This window comes from Pectinophora gossypiella, chromosome 25 (assembly GCF_024362695.1).
Source record: "Pectinophora gossypiella chromosome 25, ilPecGoss1.1, whole genome shotgun sequence".
Taxonomy (NCBI): Eukaryota; Metazoa; Arthropoda; class Insecta; order Lepidoptera; family Gelechiidae; genus Pectinophora; species Pectinophora gossypiella.
In genome coordinates this window covers 5882578-5905887 of record NC_065428.1, presented here as the reverse complement: position 1 = coordinate 5905887, position 23310 = coordinate 5882578, and the positions used below count along the sequence as shown (strand labels likewise).

General features: G+C 39.8%; 1 protein-coding gene across 1 annotated transcript in view; it reads left to right on the top strand.

Annotated features, from left to right (window-relative positions):
* Positions 1-23310, top strand: part of LOC126378220 (sperm surface protein Sp17) — a 147379-nt gene that overhangs the window by 53326 nt on the left and 70743 nt on the right. The window contains exon 2 of the mRNA XM_050026442.1: positions 16658-16837. Within this exon, the coding sequence (XP_049882399.1) occupies positions 16744-16837 (94 nt within the window). The 5' untranslated portion in view covers positions 16658-16743. The remainder of the gene's footprint in view (positions 1-16657; positions 16838-23310) is intronic.

The following is a 23310-nucleotide window of genomic DNA, read 5'->3' as shown; positions in this document are numbered from 1 at the left end:
AAATGAAATTTCCAATCGGAAAATTCATGAACATTTTTTAGTGTTTCTTTTTAATTATATTCAGTTCCATACTTTTGTGATGGTAAAATCCACTTGATATTAAATCAGAATATTTGTCTGAATCATCCCTCAGAGTGTTCGTTACGATGTCACTAACACCATGGGCCTGTTTAATAAAACTTACAATTGTAAATTACAATGACAATTTGATGTACACTGCGGAGTGTGTGATCACGAATATTTTGCAGTTTCATATTAGCTACGTAATGAACATCAAATTGTCGTTGTAATTTACAATTGTAAGTTTTATTAAACAGGCACCATGTGTAAAATACCTACTCTAAGCGCATCCCTTTATGTGTTAATACAGTTCTTAATTTATTTATATACCAACACCCAAATCCGTCCAGCTAAAAAATGTTTAAGCTTAAAACATTCTAAACGTAATTTTATTTCTCGGTTCATACATGCCACATTGTGAGACCCACTTTTATTTTATTCTCAGCAGAGACATAAATAGTAAAGTTGCATTTCTAGCGGGAGACAGAATGCATAAAAGCCCGTAGCTTAGTTTTAAACGTAAAGTAGGCTAGTCAGCCAAAATAAAATGTACCACAAAAATGAAGCTAAAATTCTTGTTACTAGATCTTTTTTCTTTAAGCTGGGATATTTTGAGGTACTCATATAGGAACAGCGCAAGTGGTTTTTTTTTATTTTACATTTTGCAATGAATGTGTATTAAACAATGTTTAAATACCATCCATTTTGAGAATTTCGAGGAAATTCTCAGGGCGTTCAGACCTCCCCATTTGTCCGGTCAAGTAGTTAATGCCCAATTATATGCCAAATAATTTTATAAAGACTTTAAAGGTCTGTGCACTAGTGGAGATAGCGGGAGCGTTCCGGGCAGGGATTTATTTTATTTCTTCACTTTCTAACATTTTTTTTTTTGCTATAGCACACCCCTAAAACTTCATTCTTCCCGCCTAACGCATAAGTGCGGGAGAGAAACAGTCCTTCGTACCAAGTTCTTTTTTTTAAATGATGCCCTTATACCTCAGAGCTTTGTCTCGACATCCATGACATTAAAACAACACCCATTCATCGCGTTAAAATAAAATAATTGCCCCTAGCGGCTTATGACCATTTATGACTAAATAAGACCCAGAGGGGGTGAGGTAGGCGCCAGATACGAATAGGTGCGGGGCGGAATGTTACCGCTCTATATCGTTGCCTTATAGTGAAAATCTGGTAAGCGCTTTTTTTAATAATCGGACGGAACATAAACCGGATGTGATTTTTGTTAACAAAACCTCGCAAAAGACAAACTAGTTTTAATCCAGCTAAAAAAATTGGAAGTAGACTCAATTTTTACACAGATTGAAAATAATTGAAAGTAATTTATTAAAGGTTTTGTTGAAGAAAATCACCTTAGATGGTGATCTTTCAAAAATGCGCTTACATGGTCTTCACAATTAAGATATCGATATAATAATACATTATTATTCTCTATTCTCTGCTTTTACTGAAACGCCTTCCGCGGTCCAGTGCTTGAGCGTTGGGCTCACGATCCTGAAATTCCGGGTTCGAATGCCGATGGGGACATAATAATATCACAAAAATCTCTCTGTGCGACCTGGTTTCTTTAGAACATTGCAGGCTGATCACCCATTTGTCCGAAAGTAAGATGATCCGTGCTTCGGAACTATACCGAAGGCACGTTAAGCCGCTGGTCCCGTTAAGTAGCACGTAGTCGTTACATGAATCACGTCAGGGGCCTTTGGCAGCTCAATAATAATCCTAACACCAGGGCTCATAGACCACGATAGGAGAAGACTGAATATTTCACGTAATATGTAAACAAATACCAGAAATTTTCCTCAAAACCTAATCTCCTTATATTATTACATGGCGGACAAGGAATACAGCAACATTAGTATGACAAAATGTACAAGGAAATTGTGAAAATGTACCAGAATGTAACTACAAAGGGGCACAAAAGCTTTGTGGGACACTGTACCCTGACTTGAAATTACACAGGCTCTAAGGAAGCAGGTTTAGAATAAATTAGTTGGTAAAATTAATCTCATCACTAATTTAAGAGCGACGCTTTTGTGTAACATTCTCCATGCTACTTTTTAGGGAAAAATAGGACAGTGGGTTTCCTCTTGCCTCCCGCCCCGCAGTAACGCAGGACGCGGGTGAGAAGGCGCCCAGAGTAGTCTATTTCAAAGTCGTACTAGGACTCCTGTCCTCCGCCTCTGAATAATACTGACAGTTACTGCTGCCCTCTGTCAGGTTCTAGATTACCATCCCTGTGACTCGCCTCTTTCGTTCTGCATTGCCGTACCGATGGCTCCCATCTCCGCCTCTGAAACCGTTGAGGTCTTCACCCGTATCCCTAGGTAAGGGTTCTACGTTATACCCCGTAGGTCTAGGTACCTATCCGAACTCAGCCATCTCACTCTGACCTACAGAAGTAAGAGGCGCCTATCCTCGCGGCAAGGACGCACCGAAGAGGAACTGTCCCAGTGGAGGGCAGAGAAGATAACTTTGTCCCCCTGGGGCCGGGGTAATGATCTTGTATGAAACCAAAACCAAAGGCAAAAATATTTTAAGACTTTTTAAAGGGATCCGTTATCGTAACCGAAGCCCAGGCACAACAATTCCACCCATTAGTATTCTGTTCATAATAAGTAGAAGCAATATAGGTAGCAACATAATTCTATACATCATCATCACCAGCCCATTAACGTCCCCACTGCTGGGGCACGGGCCTTCCCTATGGATGGATAGGGAGATCGGGCCTCATTCTATACATAATCTGATTCAAATATCTAGCAACGATTATTTTTATATATGCCTCGCCTTGAAGCAGTCGCTGTAGCCGAAATCGGCTGGATCACATCATCATCATCATCATATTTTTGAATAATTATGTACCCGAGTAATGAGAAAATACGTAATTATCACGTTAAATCCCAACAGCGCCATCTATATTATTTATCGAGAACGTAGCCTGGAAAGTCTCTCATTACCATCAGTATTCTCTCTCTCTCTCTATTTAAGAGCTGCGCTCTTGTCGGTGGAGTAACCGCCATTCCTCTCTTCTTCCCGCCAAAACCTTCACCTCCCGATACGACACGACCTGCACCTTCTCTTTTATTTGTTTCATAAATGTTATCCTAGGCCTACCTCTTCCTCTCTTCCCTTAAATTTTTCCTTCTATAATGTTTGTAACATCAGTACTACGACTACTAATTACGGTAACTACTGTAGTGTACGCAGTCTTATCCATGAACGTAAGAGACTGATCATTTCTGTTTCTTACTCGCCCAGGGTTATGCAATATACAGTCGTAGATATTTTTCAACAATTAAGAAAGATAGAAAGTGTTGGCGTCAGATCTGGCAACCCCAGTTGTCTAGGTATGTTGATTATATGGCGCATAGCAACGGGGGTGTAAGGTTTTTTACATTATTATAGTTTTGTGATCTCTAACGAGTTGGTCATCTTTGATTTCGCTCGTTGATAGAAAGTTTAAAAAACGTGTAAAATATTTATTAGAAAGGGACACCACAGAAACAAGTATAAAAAAACAAGGAATAACAATCAATCAATCAATAATACTTTATTGCACAACGACTTATACAAAGGACATAAACATACGATTAAAAACATAAGCACAATAGGCGGCCTTACAACTATATTTATATAACTAACTATATTTCATGTCGATTATGCTCTGTGTATGTAAAATAGTTGTCTGCTCTGTGTATGCTTTTATCCTATTTCACATTTATGAGGCATGAAAACACTAAATTCTTTATAGTACACAGACTTGGCTAAATTCCAAAATATTTTTATAATCGGCAGTCTTTCAAACGTATCTTATATTTCCTTTTTTAAAGTCGTTTATTGAATAAAACTATCTCGCGATTAAGATTTGAGTATTTCTTCTAAAGACGAACACTGACTGATTGAAAGTGGTTGCCTGAAAAAAAAAATGCTTTGACTTATCAAAGCAAGGAGGCCTTAGCCTCCTCTAGGTAATTTCTTTGTCTACTTTTTCGATTTATTCTTTATTTGTCCCACTGAGTTCCACGTTAAAAAACTTAGCTCGTCCCAAACAATAATGCTTCCTTCGTCAAAAATATAATTCGCTTCGTCCTATTTCATATTCCTTCTTTTTTATATGACAAAGCTTAATATTTACTTTGGCCCAAATTAGCATTTTGTACAATCAGCAAATAATTATAAGTAATTAAAACACTGTCTTATGAGAAATAAGATATACAGTACATAATTTTTTTTTAAATACTTTTTTAGTTGAAATTCATAAAAAAATCCACTTAACAAATTCTGCACAATTCACACTACTTAAAGTACTTCACGTTTCCATTTTAACTTGCATTAGAAAATGAACTAGTTGCAAGAAAAAGCCAATTTCTTTCACTATCTGAACAGCATTTACGTTGTTAGAACGTAGTTTACGACTAAAGGAAATAGGTGCCTCAGTAAATTGTCTTAAAAGCCTTTTAAAAACCCAACGGTAGGTTTTGTCCGTAGGTATCTTACATCCGCAATTTTGTCCGTATTTTAGACGTCTTAATTTTACGGAATAATCTTCTTAAATAGATAGATAAAATATATATTTAGGTTTAAGATCTTACATATTGTTCTTTCCAAGGCTGTGCAATAAGTAATGAACTAATATAATATAATTTAACTGGAAAACATTGCTACCTTAGTACCATTTTGTGCTCATTTCTTTTCCCGTGAATTAGCATTAAAAAAAAAAATACTTCAGCTATAAAATAGCTGTATTTTATTAATAAAGTATACAATGTATGTGTATATTATTATTATGTCAGGATCAAAGTAAATCTCTGCTAACCCCGGTGGGAAATAGGCGTGAGTTTATTTAAGCTTGTATGTATTAAAAATCATTCTTCAAAAATGACATCCCGACAGATCTTAGTGTCATTTCCAATTTGATCATTTTGACTTCGTTCGACCAAAGATAAATAGAAAATTACCAAGAATAATAGAACCCGTACTTTCGAGTAGGTACCTAACGAACATTTTTCGCAGTCATTTCTCCATAAGGCTTCCCTTAAGTCATGCTGTTTTCAGTGCTTACCGGAAAAAGGCACTTTTTCCACAGTTTCTTCTTTCTTTTCACTCTCTTGCTAAGGCGCGACGCCCACACAATCAAGTGTCGAGGCAGCGTCGAGGCACAGACACCCAAGAGACGCGCCTCTAGATATTGTATGCAATCGAAACTACATACTTTTTCTCTGACAAAGACAATATAAATGAAAAGGCATACATACACTTACGTGTAGCAAAGTGAGTATAACGGAACGTAAGTGAAAAAAAAGTAAGAGAGAATATTATGGAAGGATAATTAATGGTGATTTGGTTGTCTATGGTATGAATTTAGGATAGTTAATGATTGGGACGGAAGGAAGTTTTTTGTTTTAAAAATAAAAAGTTGTCTATGATTATTGGGGTCGGAGTGTAAAGGTGTATTTGTTTTTGTAAAGAATTAAAAAAATGAATGGAGTGAAGATAAATACAATTCCCTTTAAATTCTACATCCCTATATATATTATAAACTCACGCCTATTTCCCACCGGGGTAAGCAAAGATTATGGAATTCCATTTGCTTCGATCCTGACACACTTTTCTTGCTTCCTTCACATTCATCAATCGTTTCGTACACGCACGCCGGCAATAAAAAATACCGAAACGCATTAACGTTCTTTTTTGACGAGTCTTATCATAGATTTGCTACGTATGGCATTCACTACTTGGTCACTCGGTCGCATAAACTCAAGACTCGCTCCTGCCCGAATTACATCGTGAGGAAGCTCACATATAAAAAAAAAAAACCAGAATACACCTGGCAACGTCTCTGTGTGTGTTCAGCTTAAAACACGCTCCGTTTCACGTATTTGATAAATTGGTTCGCGAGTGCTTTAATCCCGAAATTAAACAACCGTTTCTCATTGGAAATTAAATTAATTGGTTTCCCCTGTAACAAATGTTACCGTGGTCTTGTAATTTGTGCATATTAGGCCGGGAAGAATTGAGCGGGTGAAGCGAAAAAAGGTAGAAGAAAAAGTTTATAAGGACTGAGCTTCGTGAGCTGAGTCCCTTGGTTTGAAAGGCACGGCAAGCCGTTGGACCAACACATTTCCTCACGCCTCATTGCTAGGGTAGCAATTTCTTCCGGGAAATCAACTATCTTCGCCTTATAGTGATAACCACGTAATGCTTCTTTGGAAAATCACATTTGGATGTGATTTTTGTAAACAAAACCTAGCAATAGGCACGCTGTCTTTCCCCAGACACTTCATACAAAAAAAAACTCTTTTACACAGACACTACACATTGACGTTAAAGTACACGCGCAACTGTGTGTGTGACGTCTGACGCTAGGATTGAAGACTAAAGTAAGACCGAGGGGGTGAGGTAAACCTAGCTCAGCCGCTGGTGGGAGCGGAGAGTTGCCGTTCTATACGTAGTTATTATTCCTTAATCTATGGTCACGTCTGAAAATAATGTCAACAATTTAAAACTCTTTTTAACATTAATAAAACTTCTTTTTGTATAAACTATCAGTCAATAAGGCGACGCTATATATAAACATAAGCTCATGACAATATCCGAATTAGGTAAAAGGTAGTCAGAGGTACATCCATCGCAAGATGAACCAAACCCACACTTCAACGAGCTTTTTGTTAGACCAACTTGATAGGTGAACCGTATCGCCGTCTATAATGATCGAGCCAACTGTGTTAGTGAAAACTGCTTAAGATAAATTTATAACTCATTGATACAAGTCCAATTCGAACCGGCGCTTTCCGTTTGAGAAGTAAGCCAATATACCACAGTGACTAATACTACGACGTTATGGCTATCTATACGTAAATAGACGCTTTCGCGAGTAGGGAGTTACAAAATAATTCGTTATTATTTGGAACGACAAGCGAGGGTACAGGAAACCCCAAAGGGTTCCGGCTCTGAATACCCGGCTACATTTATTTTCAATTACTATCAGATTCGTTATTTTATTAAGGTCTTTGTTCCCATTTGACGCGACTCCATTGTTATCCATGCCCTGACTAGTATACGAATAGGTAAGTAATATAAAATGGAGGAAATGTAAAGCATCTATAACCACAACAATCACAGGTATAAAATCACAACATACGCATGAATCGAGTATTTATATTATTAAAAATGGCGTATGTTTTCGCGGAGATGGGCGGAGAAGAGCGGACATGTCCGGATTTGACCAATCACAGCGTCCGAGAGAGCGAAAAACGAAGAAGCTCCGTCGCTCTCTCCCTCACGGTGATTGGTCGATTCCTGCACATCTCCGCTCATCTCCGCACAGCTCCGCGTCAATGGAAACGCAGCCTATTACACCGACGTGATAAGTGGTGAGCCGTATCACCGTCTATAATGGTCAAATGTATTAGTGAAAACTCCACTGTAAATTAAGAACACATTGGTGCAAGTCCGGTACGCAAAGTCGACCCCGTTTGGGAAGCTGGTATACCACAGGACTACAAAAATCCCGACACAGGAATCCCGGTGGGAACATTAACAACAATCACTTTGTGATCCCTCGTTTCGTTAGGACATCACCTGATCACCTGATTGTCCAAAAGTAAGATAATCCGTGCACATTAAGCCGTTGGTCCCGGTTACTACTTACTGATGTAAGTGAGTAGTTGTTGAGCTATGTCAGGGGCCTTTGGCGGCTCAATAATAACCCTGACACTGGTGTCAACCCTGGTGTTGATGAGGTTGTTAATTCACCTCACAACCCACACGATAGGAGACAGGACACACCACAGTGACCACAGTGGCCATGACTCTAAGTAAATAAAAAAGCCGATCCGAAGCGAAGTACCCTTGAGAACCTCCAGCAAAACAGGTTACCTTAAGAATACAGCCTTAATTAGTTTTAGAAGTAGTTAGCACGGTTTACTACGGTCTTTGTTTGGTGTTCACAGTAAACGTATGGACGGTACTGACTGTCAGCGACATTTGTGTTGCTTCGCCACATAGGTACCATCAGCTAATATTGTCTTCTTCTATCGTGTGGATTGTGAGGTGGATTACCAACCTCATCAACCCTGGTGTCAGGGTTATTATTGAGTCTCGTCACGCTAAGGCGCGTTAAGCCGTTGGTCCCGGCTACTACTTACTTGCTGATGTAAGTACGGTCACGAGCATTAATATGTATACACTTTGGTACCATGTCACATTAACTTTTTTGACAAATTGAACTGTAAGTAAGTCTCACTAAATGTGAAATATGTTAGTGGGACAGTCCTAAAGTGGGTACATTATATTGCTCATGACTGTACGTAGTCATTACATGAGTCATGTCAGGGGCCTATGGCGGTTCAATAATGACCCTGATACCAAGGTTGACGGGGTTGATAATCCACCTCACAACCCACACGATAGAAGAAGATGGTTAAGTGCACTTACAACTCGCATAGAATCGGCGACTGCTTATCAGTATTGCATGAGAAAAATACGTAGTAGCCTTCGGAAACTTCCACTTAAATAAGTTACGGTTAGCTATATGCTTTCCCGGTGAGCGTTCTTTTACAATTTCCGATAATGGCCGACGAATCGTAAACCGATGGAAGCGAATTATCATGTAACTACTAGTTTTGCCGCAAATGACATTAACTATTTGGCCGGCCAAATGGGGAGCGCTAAGGGCTCTCACCCGGTACAAAATTTAACACAACAGGCCTTAGGGTGCCCAATTGGGTGCGAACCTCGGCTCAAGGCGTCGTCTGAGAGGAAAATATTTGAAAAATTAATCGATCCTAGTGGATAGATTGCGATAAGCGCTGAATGAGAGAAATCGTCGACCACACCGGCTGGGTCGGTATCGGGGTTCTGAAGTGTTGGTTGCCGTGAGCTGATTGGCCGCCTCTATGGCTAGAGTAATCGGGTCGTCGGGATCGTATATTACGTCCTTCGGAACTACTTCTTCTTCTATCGTGTGGGTTGTAAGGTGGATTACCAACCTCATCAACCATGGCGTCAGGGTTATTAGTGAGCCATCAAAAGCCCCTGACTTGTATACCCGTACGACGTTTCTCTACATAGATAAAACTTACTGCGTCTATTGGGAATTGCCCTCGATAACGATACCCGTGCCGCCCGTGCAGCTCTTTTATACCGACCCCGCTGGCGTGGTAAATGTTACCGACCCCCAGCGCTCATCTCTAGCTAAGCACCCTCTGGAATGCTGTTTATTTGTACGTTCTCCGCTTGTTCGGCCAAGTAGCAGTGCTTTTTAAAGTCAATTTAGAAAAAAAAACACGATGTTTCTGTAAGTACTTGAGTTTTGTGATATCGTTGGGAATGGCCCCTATTAGTTTTTATTTAAGTAACAGCTGTTTTACGAACCACTGGGAAATTGTACCTATTGAACGTCGTTAACAGCCTCCGTGGTCTAGTGGTTAGAGCGTTAGTCTCACGATCTGGAGGTCCGGGTTCCATTCCCGATGGGGACATTGTCGAAATCACTTTGTGAGACTATCCTTTGTTTGGTAAGGACTTTTCAGGCTTGAATCACCTGATTTTACGAAAAAGTGAGATGATTCCGTGCTTCGGAGGGCACGTTAAGCCGTTGGTCCCGGCTATTAGCCGTAAAAACACCTCCACCAACCCGCAGTGGAGCAGCGTGGTGGAGTATGCTCCATACCCCTTCCGGTTGATTGAGGGGAGGCCTGTGCTCAGTAGTGGGACGTATATAGGCAGTTTATAAGCGTCGTTATCTCGAGTATTATTCGTTATTTAGCTAAATATTTAGAACAGGAACACTTAGTACGTATCTACGTAAACAGAGAGATATAGTACTAAGTGTTGCATCTCGCTCTCTTGTTTACATTCACTTAACTACGTAAAGAGGCTTCCAAGGAGATAACTTAAGTAGGGCACGCTACTTAAGTAAAATGGTCTTGTTACATTGTTTACTCAAGATGAACGCGTATACATAAATAGTGGTGCTAATTCCTGTAAATACCATCTAATTTTATTTTAAGTTATATCTGTCATTTTCTTATCCGCCGAAAAGGAAAGGGACGGGTAATCGACAAGCATAAAATTTATGGAACACACGTCAATTTTAAGCACGAATCTAAACCAACCGTCTAAAAATTTTACATCCGTCAATAACCCGACACAGTTAAGTAGACAGCACGTCAAACGGATTGCATACCAGCAACGTACATTTTGATTTGCCCGGGTTATTCATTCATTTACTCATTCTTCCTAAAATTAAGAGCTGTGAATCATCCGTCTCTTTCCTTTTCGACGGATATGAAAATGACGGATATAACATAAAATAAAATTAGGCGGTGTCTGCAGGAATCGGGGCCTTACTTACAAAATATGAACAGCCTATATGCGTTTTACTGCTGGGCACAGGCCTCCCCTCAATCAGCCGGAGGGGGTATGCAGCATACACCAACACGCCGGTTGGTGGAGTGTTCTACAGCCCTACGGCTAATAGCCGGGACCAACGGATTTATATAATTACTTGCATTTGCACAATAATAATAGAACAGACGCTCCTAACTAACTTATTTGCCAGGAACAAGTCCGATTTTGATGACGTTACATAGTGAACGTGTTAAAGCAAAATTACTAGCAGTATAATCACATACATACATACACTAAGTTCGGTCTCAACCAAAAATTATGGGCTCTTCATATAATACGGGAAACGAGAGGAATCACGGAAGCCTCGGCTCATGAAAATTCATGAACTCAAACTACCGAGTGCAATCTCATTGTGTATGAAATACATACACACACACATACATGTAGGAAAGTGAGAATACTATGGAAGGATAATGAATGGGTGCTTCTATGCTGTTCTGGGAGCAAATAAAAAACATAGAACACGTTCAGCTGTTTGTCTTCCCGGGCATGTCGTAAAAACCGACAGAGGGATTGTGTCCTCTAACATGATGGACTAATGTTATGGGCGATAGGCTGATCCCTTATCACCATAAGGTTCATCATATCCAACTTACGACATCGTATCAACAGTGGCTGCAAGTTGTCTTTGATTACTTGTGGCTCTGCCCACCCCATTAGGGATTACGGGCGTGAGTTTATGTATGTATGTATGATAATGAATGAGAATTTGATTGTTTATGGTATGAAAGGATGGTTGAATGGGACGTAAGGCGGTTTTAAAAAGTAAGAAAGGGAGTCTATGGTGCAATGTCGGTCGGGTTAGAGGATTTTGTTAAAATATAAGGAGAGAAAGAGAGAGGAAAAAAGATATTTAAAATATCCCGTTTTATTTATATATCCCACATACATTTATGTAAGAATACAGTAATCCATGTGAATATTTTAGGTTTTAGGGTTCCGTAGCCTAATGGCAAAATGGCAAAAAACGGAACCCTTATAGATTCGTCATGTCTGTCCGTCCGTCCGTATGTCACAGCCACTTTTCTCCGAAACTATAATAGCTATACTGTTGAAACTAAAATTAGGATTTGTCTACAGGAATCGGGTCAATTACCTATCTTCTCATTGCTCTGGTACATAATTATCTCCTAATCTAAAAATTAAATTTATCTTCTAATATTACAATATTCATGTTTATAACAGGATACAGGACCATTCATCACTGAGAGGCTATACACCATCGACAGTCGCAGGCGCAATGCCGCTTACCAGGTTTCTGTTAGGTCAGTGGCGACCGCCACATCTATTCATAAATCCCAAATATTGTGTGTACCCTCCAGTAGGGCTAAAATACGCAATGTGATAAAAAATTGTCACGGACATTTTATCGATTTTGACGATATAATTATGTCGTTTTGTCGACTGGTGCTAATAATGTGAATCCAAATAAGTCATGTCGTTCTTTCAAAATATGAACAAAATCACATACCACGCATGTTAAGAAAAAAAAAAACAGACTTATTGATTCCGACAAAATTTATTGAATCGTTCTATAATTTTATCACGTTGCGCATGTTTGCTCTGCAGGGCTTGAAAACGGTTAAGGTAAAAAAAAAGATATAAAATACGGTACCGATTTTATGCGCCGCCATTTGCCGTGCACTCAGTTAATTATCTTTTGTAAATATTTTCGAGCAATAAAATAAATTTGAATTAGAATTAATTTAAAGGTAGAGCCATAACGGTTGAGAATTGTTATTAAGGTACCGGTTTAATAACGGTAACGGTAGCGCTTTATTTGTCAATTCCTAACCGAAATCATTTTCGGTACCGAAAAATCGATGAGCTGTGTGCGCGATGCTGCCAGTTCTCTAAAATAACACGAGACGTTGCCAGTTCTACATTTCATATATAACCTTTCTATTATAATTTCGGTATCGTTAATCTTAAGTACCTTTATTTTTCGGTAGAAAATAGCAGTATCGTCATTTGAAGGTACCGTAATTATGACATCGTACCGCTAACCGTTTTATTTCAGTTATTCAAGCCCTGGTCTGGTAATTCCTAACGTCTGTTATTTATTACTCAAATTTAATGGTAGAAAAAAATCGAGGTGTTTTCTTTGCTGACGGTATGTCCATTTTTAAGGATAATAAAAGCGTAGTAATAGGCCGATTCTGGCAGACACTAACTTTATTTTAATTTGATCTGACAGTTTTAAAACTAGTCCTATCTCTGTCTTGCACTTATCAAAAATGAAGGACAATACCATTTAAAGAGCTTAAGTATTGTATATTTATTTATTTTACACAATAAAAAAAAACAAAAGGAAAACAGATAGAAAGTAAGCTTATCTCTAAGAAAGAGATTTATTCCAGCTGACAGTCATTTCAACCGACGCGACAAAAATAATATTGAAAATATTATTTGTCTGAGAGAATCAACCTATTACTATTGTTGCTATAGGCACACCTCGGTTTTTTAATATACCATTTCTATCTACTATCTACCATGTTTGATTCAAACATTTTTATAATTGATGTTGCATTTTTGTGTGTTTCATACCTTTTATCGTTCGTGGTCCAGTGATTAAATAATTAAAAGTTCTTTTTATTATAATCTTTTTCAGAGTTTTGTACAATTATTACCGATCGTGTGTTTGATGGAACCTTCATTTTATAAGTATTTACTATAAAATAAAGTATATACTTCGCGACGCGATTCGCGGTGAATTCAAACATACAGCGGTGTATGAGACCATTCATGACAGCGATGTTTAGCTCGCGACGCCTCAATAACCGATGCGTTCAAGTAATTTTAAGAGCTGTAAATTACATAAAATAATAGTTGTCAACTTGTCTCTAAAGAATACATAGTTAAGGTTCCATTAAAACATAACTTGTCTGTAATTTTTTGCCTTGATATCCCTTTCAATGGAGTGTTTATTTACACCTCTGTTAACCTGACATCACACCTACATTTATACTTATTAGACTAATTTGATTTCCCTATTCGGAATTGGGTTAATTTACATAATATTGTTATTAAATGTTTCGATGTTTACGTTTCATCTTCCGTCTCTAGTCTGTCATGTTTTAAAGCAAACTTGCTGTGTCGTACTGATAAAATGCTATTACTTGTTAGTCATCATCATCATCATAACGTCCCCACTGTAGGGGCACGGGCCTTCCCTATGGATGGATAGGGAGATGGGGCCTTAAACAACCACGCGGGCCCAGTGCGGATTGGTGGTTATTAACGACTGCTAATGCAGCCGGGAACAACGGCTTAACGTGCCTTCCGAAGCACGGAGGAGCTCGAGATGAAAACTTTTTATTTTTGTGGTGACCCATCCTATGACCGGCCTTTGCGAAAGTTGCTTAACTTCAACAATCGCAGACCGAGCGCGTTTAGTCCTTAAGGCGTTTTTTTTTTGTCCCGTTTTGTGACTTACAGGGGATTATTCCAAACGGAAATACGAGTGATCTCTTTATGTAATGTGTACTAACAATGGTACTACAAGTCACCATGCAGGCCATGTCAGGGGCCTTTGGCGGCTCAATAGTAACCCTGACACCAGCGTTGATGAGGTTGGTACTCCACCTCACAACCCACACGTTAGAAGAAGAAGAAGTACTACAAGTATACCAGTTAGTTATTAAAATGAACAATTTATGACAAAAAAACAATTTCCAATTTAAATCCGGCTTTAAACTTCTGGGAATTGTTTTTAGGGACATCCCGCAATATTCCGCATTCTCAATATAATACAAAGGGAAAACTTTTTCAATTAAGCCGAATAGTCTTCACGACGTCATTGGATATTCAGCCGAAAGTCCATGGCTTTGATTGCTTTTTAGTCGCAGCCCGTGATTCACAGGCCAAAGCTATGAGTTTTAATTCATATTTGCTACATATATCCTAGGTGGAGGAGCTCGGTGGTGCAGCGGTTAACGCGCTCGGTCTGCGATTGTTGAAGTTAAGCAACTTTCGCAAAAGCCGGTTATAGGATGGGAGACCACAAAAAAAAAGTTTTCATCTCGAGCTCCTCCGTGCTAACGGAAGGCACGTTAAGCCGTTGGTCCCGGCTGCATTAGCAGTCGTTAATAACCATCAATCCGCACTGGGCCCGCGTGATGGTTTAAGGCCCGATCTCTCTATCCATCCATAGGGAAGGCCCGTGTCCCAGCAATGGGGACGTTAATGGACTGATGATGATGATGATGACATATATCCTTAAGATCCCGCCTATTTCTCGTTCACACACCACATTCGCTTGTTCAATTCAAAACAGTTTATTGTACGTTAACAGAACATAAAATACAATTACAAAATGACAGCAGAAGTTCAATCGGCGGCTTTGTTGCTAAACAGCAATTTCTTCCATGCAACCATAGGGCGAAAGAAATTGGTATACGGTCACGAGTACTAATATGTTTACACTTTGCAACCATTTCACATTAACTTTTTTGGCAATTTAAACCGTAAGTCTCCTTAAATGTCAAATATGATAGTGCGACAGGGTTTTAAAGTGGGTACATGATAGTGCTCATGACTGTACATACACTGAAATTACGGGACTCCTTCTACTCTCATCAAAGACTTCATGCATGCTCGCTGGTGTAGACTCTTGACCTGTGGGGGTTAAAATGGCCACATCGAAGCTCCACTTCCACCCGCATCATAAATAATTTTCGTAAGTCTACCTTCTAAAAAGTAGCATGGAAAATGCTGCACCGACAAAAGCGTGGCTCTTAAACTGATGATGATGAAGTCTACCTTCGCTCATTATCTCTTCATGTCCGAACCATCTAAGCATCCCTTTCCATATTTATTATACAACATTTTATGTGTGCATAAAATATGTAAATCTAACGATTATATTGTTGTGTGCATTTTGGTGCTATTAAGCACAATAAAGTATTTTATTATTAAGGCGTGCCTGTGATATTAAATGGGTTGGGCAAAGCCAAAAGAAATACGACGCTTAATAGTATTTAGGCGATTCTCACACTGCCCCGCATCATGCTGCATGTTGCGTGTCGACGCACCTACGCGCATACCTGCGGGAGCGCAGATCTGCATCATCGTGTGGGTTTTTTACGCACTCACGCGCTGGGCGTTTTGTAGATTAACGCACGGCGGCTCTCATTTCATTCAAAGCCGTTCCAAAATCACGCGCGGCACTGCGGGATTCGGTGTGCCATACCTTGTCTCGCCCCGCACCTACGCGCGGGGGTGCATGTTTCTCCGCTTGTATGCGCGTGATCCGCATGAACGCGCGTGGATGCATTTTCTGTGTGTTAGACTGTGCGTGTTTTCTATACAAACGGAGATACTTACAAGCAACGGAAGAACACGCATCCACGCGCTACGCTGCATCATGCGGGGCAGTGTGAGAATCACCTTACACAGAGTACTTCAATAGTAACTACACCTTTCCCGAAAATCACAGTATACGTAAATGTATAAGTAAAGAATTGAGTCATATTCTCATTCAAGCCGAATTCAATTTGGCAGGGTATTAAATTCGAACGGATTTAAATAGAAACTAACTTTGTTTCAAACAAAAAGAATGTCCTTTTGTTTTATTTCTTGAATGGACGCCAAATCTTCTTATAATTGAATCTAGGAAATAAATTCAAAAAAAAAAAAAACAATTTAACATCGCTCTCAGCTGTGATTTACTTAGTAAGTATGTAGTCGTTACATGAGCCATGTCAGGGGCGTTTGGCGTCTCAATAGAAACCCTGACACCAGGGTTGGTGATATCAGTCACTGACCTCACAACCCACATGAGAGAAGGAGACAGCTGTTCTTGTCGCGCTTCATAACTTTACCGGCCTCCGTGGTCCAGTGGTTGAGCTATAGGCTCACGCTCCGGAGGTCCCAGGTTCAAATCCCGGTGCGGACATACCTATCACAAAAATTACTTTCTCATCTCTAGTTTGGTTACGACATTATAGTAAGATGATCCGTGTTTAGGAAGGCACGTTAAGCCGTTGGTCCTGGTTACTTACTACTTATGTAAGTTAGTAGTCGTTACTTGAGCCATGTCTGGGGCCTTTGGCGGCTCTATAGTAACCCGGACCAGGGTTGATGTGGTTGGCAATCCACCTCACAACCCACACGATAGAAGAAGATAACATTATTTTCTAACTTCTCCTGTCTTCTTCCACAGACAAACCAGACAAGGACCTCCCGTCGGAAGAGCAGGCGGCGACCAAGATCCAGGCAGTGTTCAGGGGGCACAAGACTAGGAAATCAATGAGTATGAAGGCCAGTAGCAAGCAGCCGCAGCAGCCCGAGCCGGAGCCCAGCAAGGCCGAGCTCGAGGCCGAGTTCCGAGCTGATGATAAAGGTAAGTCAGTCAGTTATGACAGAATCTCGTAGTATCCTAGGTCTTAGACTTTTTTTTGACGTGACTTATTGCAGATTTGCCGCAGATGGCATTAACTACTTGGCCGGACAAATGCGGAGCGCTGAAGGCTCTCACCCGGTACAACGTTTAAGACAACAGGCCTGAGGGTGCCCAGTTGGGCGCGAACCTCGGCTCAGGGCGTCGTCTGAGGAAAAATATTTGAAAGAATTAATCGCCAAAGATAGAGATAAGCGCTGATTGAAGGAATTCGTCGACCACGCCGGCGGGTCGGTATCGGGGTCCTGAAATGTTTGTTGTCGCGAGCTGATTGGCCGCCTCTTCGGCTAGAGTAATCGGGTCGTCGGGACCGTATATTACGTCCTTCGGACGCCGAATAGGTCTTAGAAAAAATATGACGAATTGAAAATACTTATAATATCTGATTACTAAATAAAGACAGACCTAAAACTGACGAACTGACAATTGATAAATGTGGAGAAGCAAGACTAGTATCAGGATCGAAGCAAATGGAATTCCATAGCCTCATCTTACCCCGGTGGGAAATAGGCGTGAGTTTATGTATCCAAAACTGAAGAAAAACATTATCTTTTTCTATTTAACCTACGAATAAATAAAGTATTTAACATTATTTATGAATTTTGATCATGAAAAACGTAATAATAAGTCTGAGGACATTTTATCATGTTCTTCTATGACGTCAGAGGGTGCTTTTTCATACGAATTCCATATAGAGTAGGGAACGAAGTTTTTGTATGTATTCTCCTTTATCATACTGCAAAGTTTCGTCGTATGAGAAATTAATATTGGGGTCCACTAGCTTCCTTTATACACTAATAGTAATTTCGTGTTTTGACGTTTAAGTAAAAAGTAACTGATTTGACTATACTAAAATCAAGCGCTCGCTGCCCGCGGTGCCATAAATATCGCTGCGCTAGGGATGGGCGCATTGTGTGCAAACATTATATATTTTTTATATTATTACTATCGACACAACAGTGGTACGTCACTATGGTCGCCCGTAAGCCTCGCAAGTGCAACAGAGAGTGCAGCAATCGGCGTCCAGTATAGTTGGAGACCGATGAACTAAGTACTAACACCTCATCAAGCTTTCTGTTAGGCCAACGTGATAGGTGGTGAGCCGTATCGCCATCTATAAAAGTCTAGCCAACAGAGTCAGTGAAAAGTGCACTGACATAACAAAATCTACTTTTAAATGGGTTCAGTACGTAGTTTCAAAGATTACCTACCTACTATTAAACAGAACGACCAATTCAGTACAAAAATTGATTATATTTCAACAAGATAACATTTTACAATCGTCTCAATGCGCGGTCAAGAATTACGTAGTTCTGTCAAAGTGCGTAACCTAGTGTTGTGGTGTTTATGAGCATAGTGATGTAGCAGTCGATATTAAGTTGATTAATTATTTTCTATCTGAGACTACCTATGTAAAAAAAACTAACGTTTTTATTAATGTTATATTTTCCTACTAAACATGGAAGCCGGAGAAAATGGCAAACAGCTCTAGTACTATTTTGAGAGGATCCCGAGAACACCCTCCCGCTCGAGTGGTGAAATCAGAGTGTATTCGATTAGCAAGCGATGTGGAAACTTCTACAGACCGTGAACATCAGGGTTCCTTGAGAGTTGAAGGGAAGCTTGTCGCATATTTTATAATAATAGATAAGTACATAGGTAAAGTAATGAGCAATATAATGTACCCACTTTAGGACTCTGTCGCACTAACATATTTGACATTTAGTGAGACTTACGGTTCAATTTGTCAAAAAAGTTAATGTGACATGGTACCAAAGTGTATACATATTAATGCTCGTGACCGTACACTTGCTCAGAGAAACGGGTGAATACCTCTACGGTTACAGAAGCGGAAATGGGAGCCATCGATACTGCAATGTAAGACGGAAGGGGCGAGTCACAGGAACTGTAACCTAGAACCTGACAGAGGGCAGCAGTAACTGTCAGTACTATTCAGCGGCGGTCAGGAGTCCTAGCAGTGGAAGCGTGCTGGGCCCATAACCTGATGAAATTAAACCCCGTTTGAATGTAGTAATTAACAGTTTTAATGAGATACATAACACATACATAAACAGCCTATATACGTCCCACTGCTGGGCACAGGCCTCCCCTCAATCAACCGGGGGGTATGGAGCATACTCCACCACGCTGCTCCACTGCGGGTTGGTGGAGGTGTTTTACGGCTAATAGCCGGGACCAACGGCTTAACGTGCCCTCCGAAGCACTAATGAGATATTCTCTTAAAATACAGAGATGTAGATGAGCGCGTATGATGAGATCGATGACAGAGAGCAAGCCTGTCTATATTTCAAGAACGTTACGGATAAGCGTGACATTGCTCTTCAAGTTTTGTCAGGCACTGTTTGCATTCCCTTAGATTTCATCACCTAGTACGGCTTTGAAATAAACTACGCTGGGCGCCATCCCACTCTCGTCAGATAGAGTATTGTGGGACAGAAGGCAAGAGGGAAATCACTGCTCTATTTTTCCCCAACAAAATAGCATACACCGACAAGAGCGTAGCTTTTGAATTAGGGATGATGTGGTACATTCATGAGCTATATCATGTATCCACTTTAGAACCCTGTCGCACTATCATGTTTGACATTTAAAGAGACTTACGGTTCAATTTGTCAAAAATGTTTATGTGACATGTTATCAACGTTCATATTAGTACTCGTAACCGTACACTTATTTTCAAATATGTACCTAAAAATGGCATAACCCTCCTTATCGTCGATTGGTTGGACAAAAAGGATATATGTATTCGTGATGAAGATACTAAAAAGGCGTCAAGTCGTGTCAAGTTAGAGACTAAACAAGAGATATAGAGATAACTATATTGATTCTTTTAAATTGTTTAATTTTATGTGCCTCAGACACGCAGAGCCAACAAATTAGGAACTGAAAGTTCTCCGTACTTAAGTACATTTCGCTTTAATTCAATAAAGGTTTATAAATGAAAAATATTTTGGAAATAAATAATGGTACTTAGGATAACAACACTGTACAGTACATGTGTATTGTGTAGGTACATCTACAAACTTATTATAGAAGTAATTTTTAAAATTTCGACGGAAAGTATTTTATTCATGATATGTTGTTTTTTGGACGTGACTAATTGTAGATTTGCCACAAATGGCATTAACTACTTTGCCGGAAATTCATGATGACATGACCATAGACGGGCTCGCTTCTTATTCGGGGAGCGCCGGTTGGAACCCCGGTACCGGCCTAGCATCAATGAGTTATTCACTTTATCTTAATTTAAGTGCAGTTTTTACTAACACAGTTGCCTCGACCATTATAGACGCCGATACGGCTCACCACCTATCACGTCGGTCTAACAGAAAGTTCGGTGAGTTGTGGGTACTCTGTTCATCATGTGATTGAGACCAAAACCCGATTGGGATATAGTCGAAGGCTTATATTTGAACGATTACTCCTGTATCCCTAAAGAGGTAAGCAGAGGTTTATGGTATATACGCCCACTCTTCGCCAGCTATGTTTAAATCCCATGTAATTGGTGGTGAGCCTACTGCCATTAACCGGGCACAAGTCCTGGAAACCACGTGTTATCAATTATCTGTGGTGTACAACTTCTGTTGGGCTGAAGGGCTGGTGTGTGGTGGAAGCACAATGGAAGAAAACCACGATTTGTTGGTAGCACTTTCACGTATATTTTTGTAAGTATTTTTGACTACAATGCGAACGATGTTCGATAAATCAATATGGAGAACTATATATTATATCAAAAAATTATGACAGCTACAAAAAAAAGGACGTTGGTTGTCAAATTGACAGCGAAAATTACGTTGGTAATGTTGGTGTTTCCAACAGTGGTCGTGCTACTTTTTAAGGTAAAATAGAGCAGTAGTCGCCCTCTTGCCTTCCGCCTCGCAGTACTCTGTCTGACGCGAGTGGGAACGGAACGGAAGAGGCGAGTCACAGTGACTGTAACCTGGAACCTGACAGAAAGCAGCAGTTGCTGTTTGTACTATTTAAAGTAGGAGGACAGGAATCCTAGTACGGCTTTGAAATAGACTACTCTGGGCGGCAAACAAAACAACACTTAGGGAAAGTTTTCAGATCAAATATAAAGTTTTCAGATTGTTTCCCACCCAACTTTTGGACAAAACACCTCCTTTCTAGAAACTTGTCGCAAGCGTCAACAATGTATAAAATTCCCTCTCGTAGCTATTTCTGTCGTGACTTCAACAAGTCTGTTGGCATGACGCCGTGAAAGTATTTTCAGACAGCTTCACAACATCTTGTTTCATGGAAAATATAATACATTTTCCTTGCACTTTTCTCATTTGAGATACCTGTCCAGTAAGCTACTTGCCTTGTTGTTTCTTTCAATACACAACACAATGGGTTGTCACTTTTTTTCTTCTCTTTGACGTGGCTTATTGTAAACTTGCCGTAGATGGCTTTAACTACTTAGCAGGAAAAATGGGAAGCGCTGAGGGCTCTCACCCGGTACAAAATTTAAGACAACATGTCAGATGGTGCGCAGTTGGGCACGAACCTCGGCTCAGGGCGTCGTCTGAAGGTATAATATTTGAAAGAATTAATCGACTCTATATTGTGTTGATAGCGGTAAACTCTGAATGAGAGAAATCATCGACCACGCGGGGTGGGTATCGAAGTCTTTAATAACTGTATGACAGAAAAGAAAGAATATAAAAATAAAAAAGACGCTACACAAGAACATCTTACCTTCGGACAAGCAGGTGATCAGCATGGTAATGTCCTAATCAAACTAGAAATCACAAAGTCATTTTTGTCATATTTCCCTACTGAGATTCGAACTCGGGAACTCCACAAGGTCGTATTGACTGTATGTAATCCGCTGATGTCTAACACAAGAACAAAATCTGCATCGTTTGAGAATCGCCTTATAAACGTAGGTAAGTACCTACCTACCTAGTAGTACCTACTTACTCTTTGAAAATTTCTACAAACTTATTTACTAGACATAAAGCGAACTTATATAATAAAATTATAACGTCAATAGTCTAAACAAAAACCGATCAAAATCTTGTTAAAGAAGCCACTTCAAGTTTCCTTCTGAAGTATTTTCTCTTCAAAAGATACATTTCTAATAAATATTGTAACTGAAAAGCAATAAAGAAAGTTCAGCACTTTTTCTTACTAAAGCCTAAAAAAAGATCGTTAATCATTTATTTACTTGAGATAATGTCAAACTTACTTATTATGAAACTGAAATACATTTTTTTAGGAAAAGATTCCTTGCCAGACTGCAAGCAAATATAAAAAAAACAAAGGCTTTCGGCTTACCTTCTCGGGCAAGCCGGAAAACTTACAGAGGGACTTTGTAACTAGCCATATCAAATAGATATCTCACTAATATGCAACCCGTTTGACGTGTGCTGTCAACTTAATTCTGTCGGGTTATTGGGCAATGTAAAATTTTTAGAGGGTAATTTACATTTCTGCCTTAAATTAACGTGTCATCCTTAACATTTACGCCTGTCGATTACCCGTACCTTATAATTCGGCGGATTAGAAAATGACAGGTATAACTTAAAATGAAATTAGATGGTGTGTACGGGAATCAGCCAGCACCAATCTTGGTGGGTTGTGAGGTAGATGACCACCCTCATCATCCCTGGTGTCAGAGTTACTGTGCACCAATGTTATCATCATCAACATCTCCCTAACCTTATCCTGTTTTTAGAGGGCGCTAAACGTCCTCCGTGGTCCAGTAGTTGAGCGTTAGGCTCACGATCCGGAGGTCCCGAGTTGGAATCCCGGTGGGGAAATATCACAAAAATTTCTTTAGAATAGAATAGAATAGAATAGAATAGAATAGAATCTTTATTTGCTTTAAACACGGTATACAGAGATGGAATAAATTATACAGGTCCATGACATGTTTAGCTAAACATTGATCCCTAGTTTGGTTAGAACATTACTGGCTGATCACCTGATTGTCCGAAAGTAAGACGATCCGGCACGTTAAGCCGTTGGTCCCGGTTACTACTTACTGATGTAAGTAAGTAGTTGTTACGTGAGTCATGTTAGGAGCCTTTGGCGGCTCAATAGTAATCCTGACCCTAGGGTTGATGAGGTTGGTAATCCACCTCTCAACCCACACGAGAGAAGAAGACGGCGCTTACCTAACATGGCGATTTGACAGGTCCGGTTTTTTACAGAAGCGACTACACCAATTGCTATGCACCATTGTAAACATAAGATTGCAATATCTACCAGGCAGCGCCATAAATAGTTTTCCTTTAAATTACAATGAGTCTGCCGCAAGTTCTCTGTTAAATATTTAAAGCATCTCGACTTCTCCTGTACCCATCTGTTTTAATGTTGGCCACGGTCGAGACAGATCATTGAATATTTCATGTTTGCTTCCCTGGCCTTCATCTGTGCACGAAATA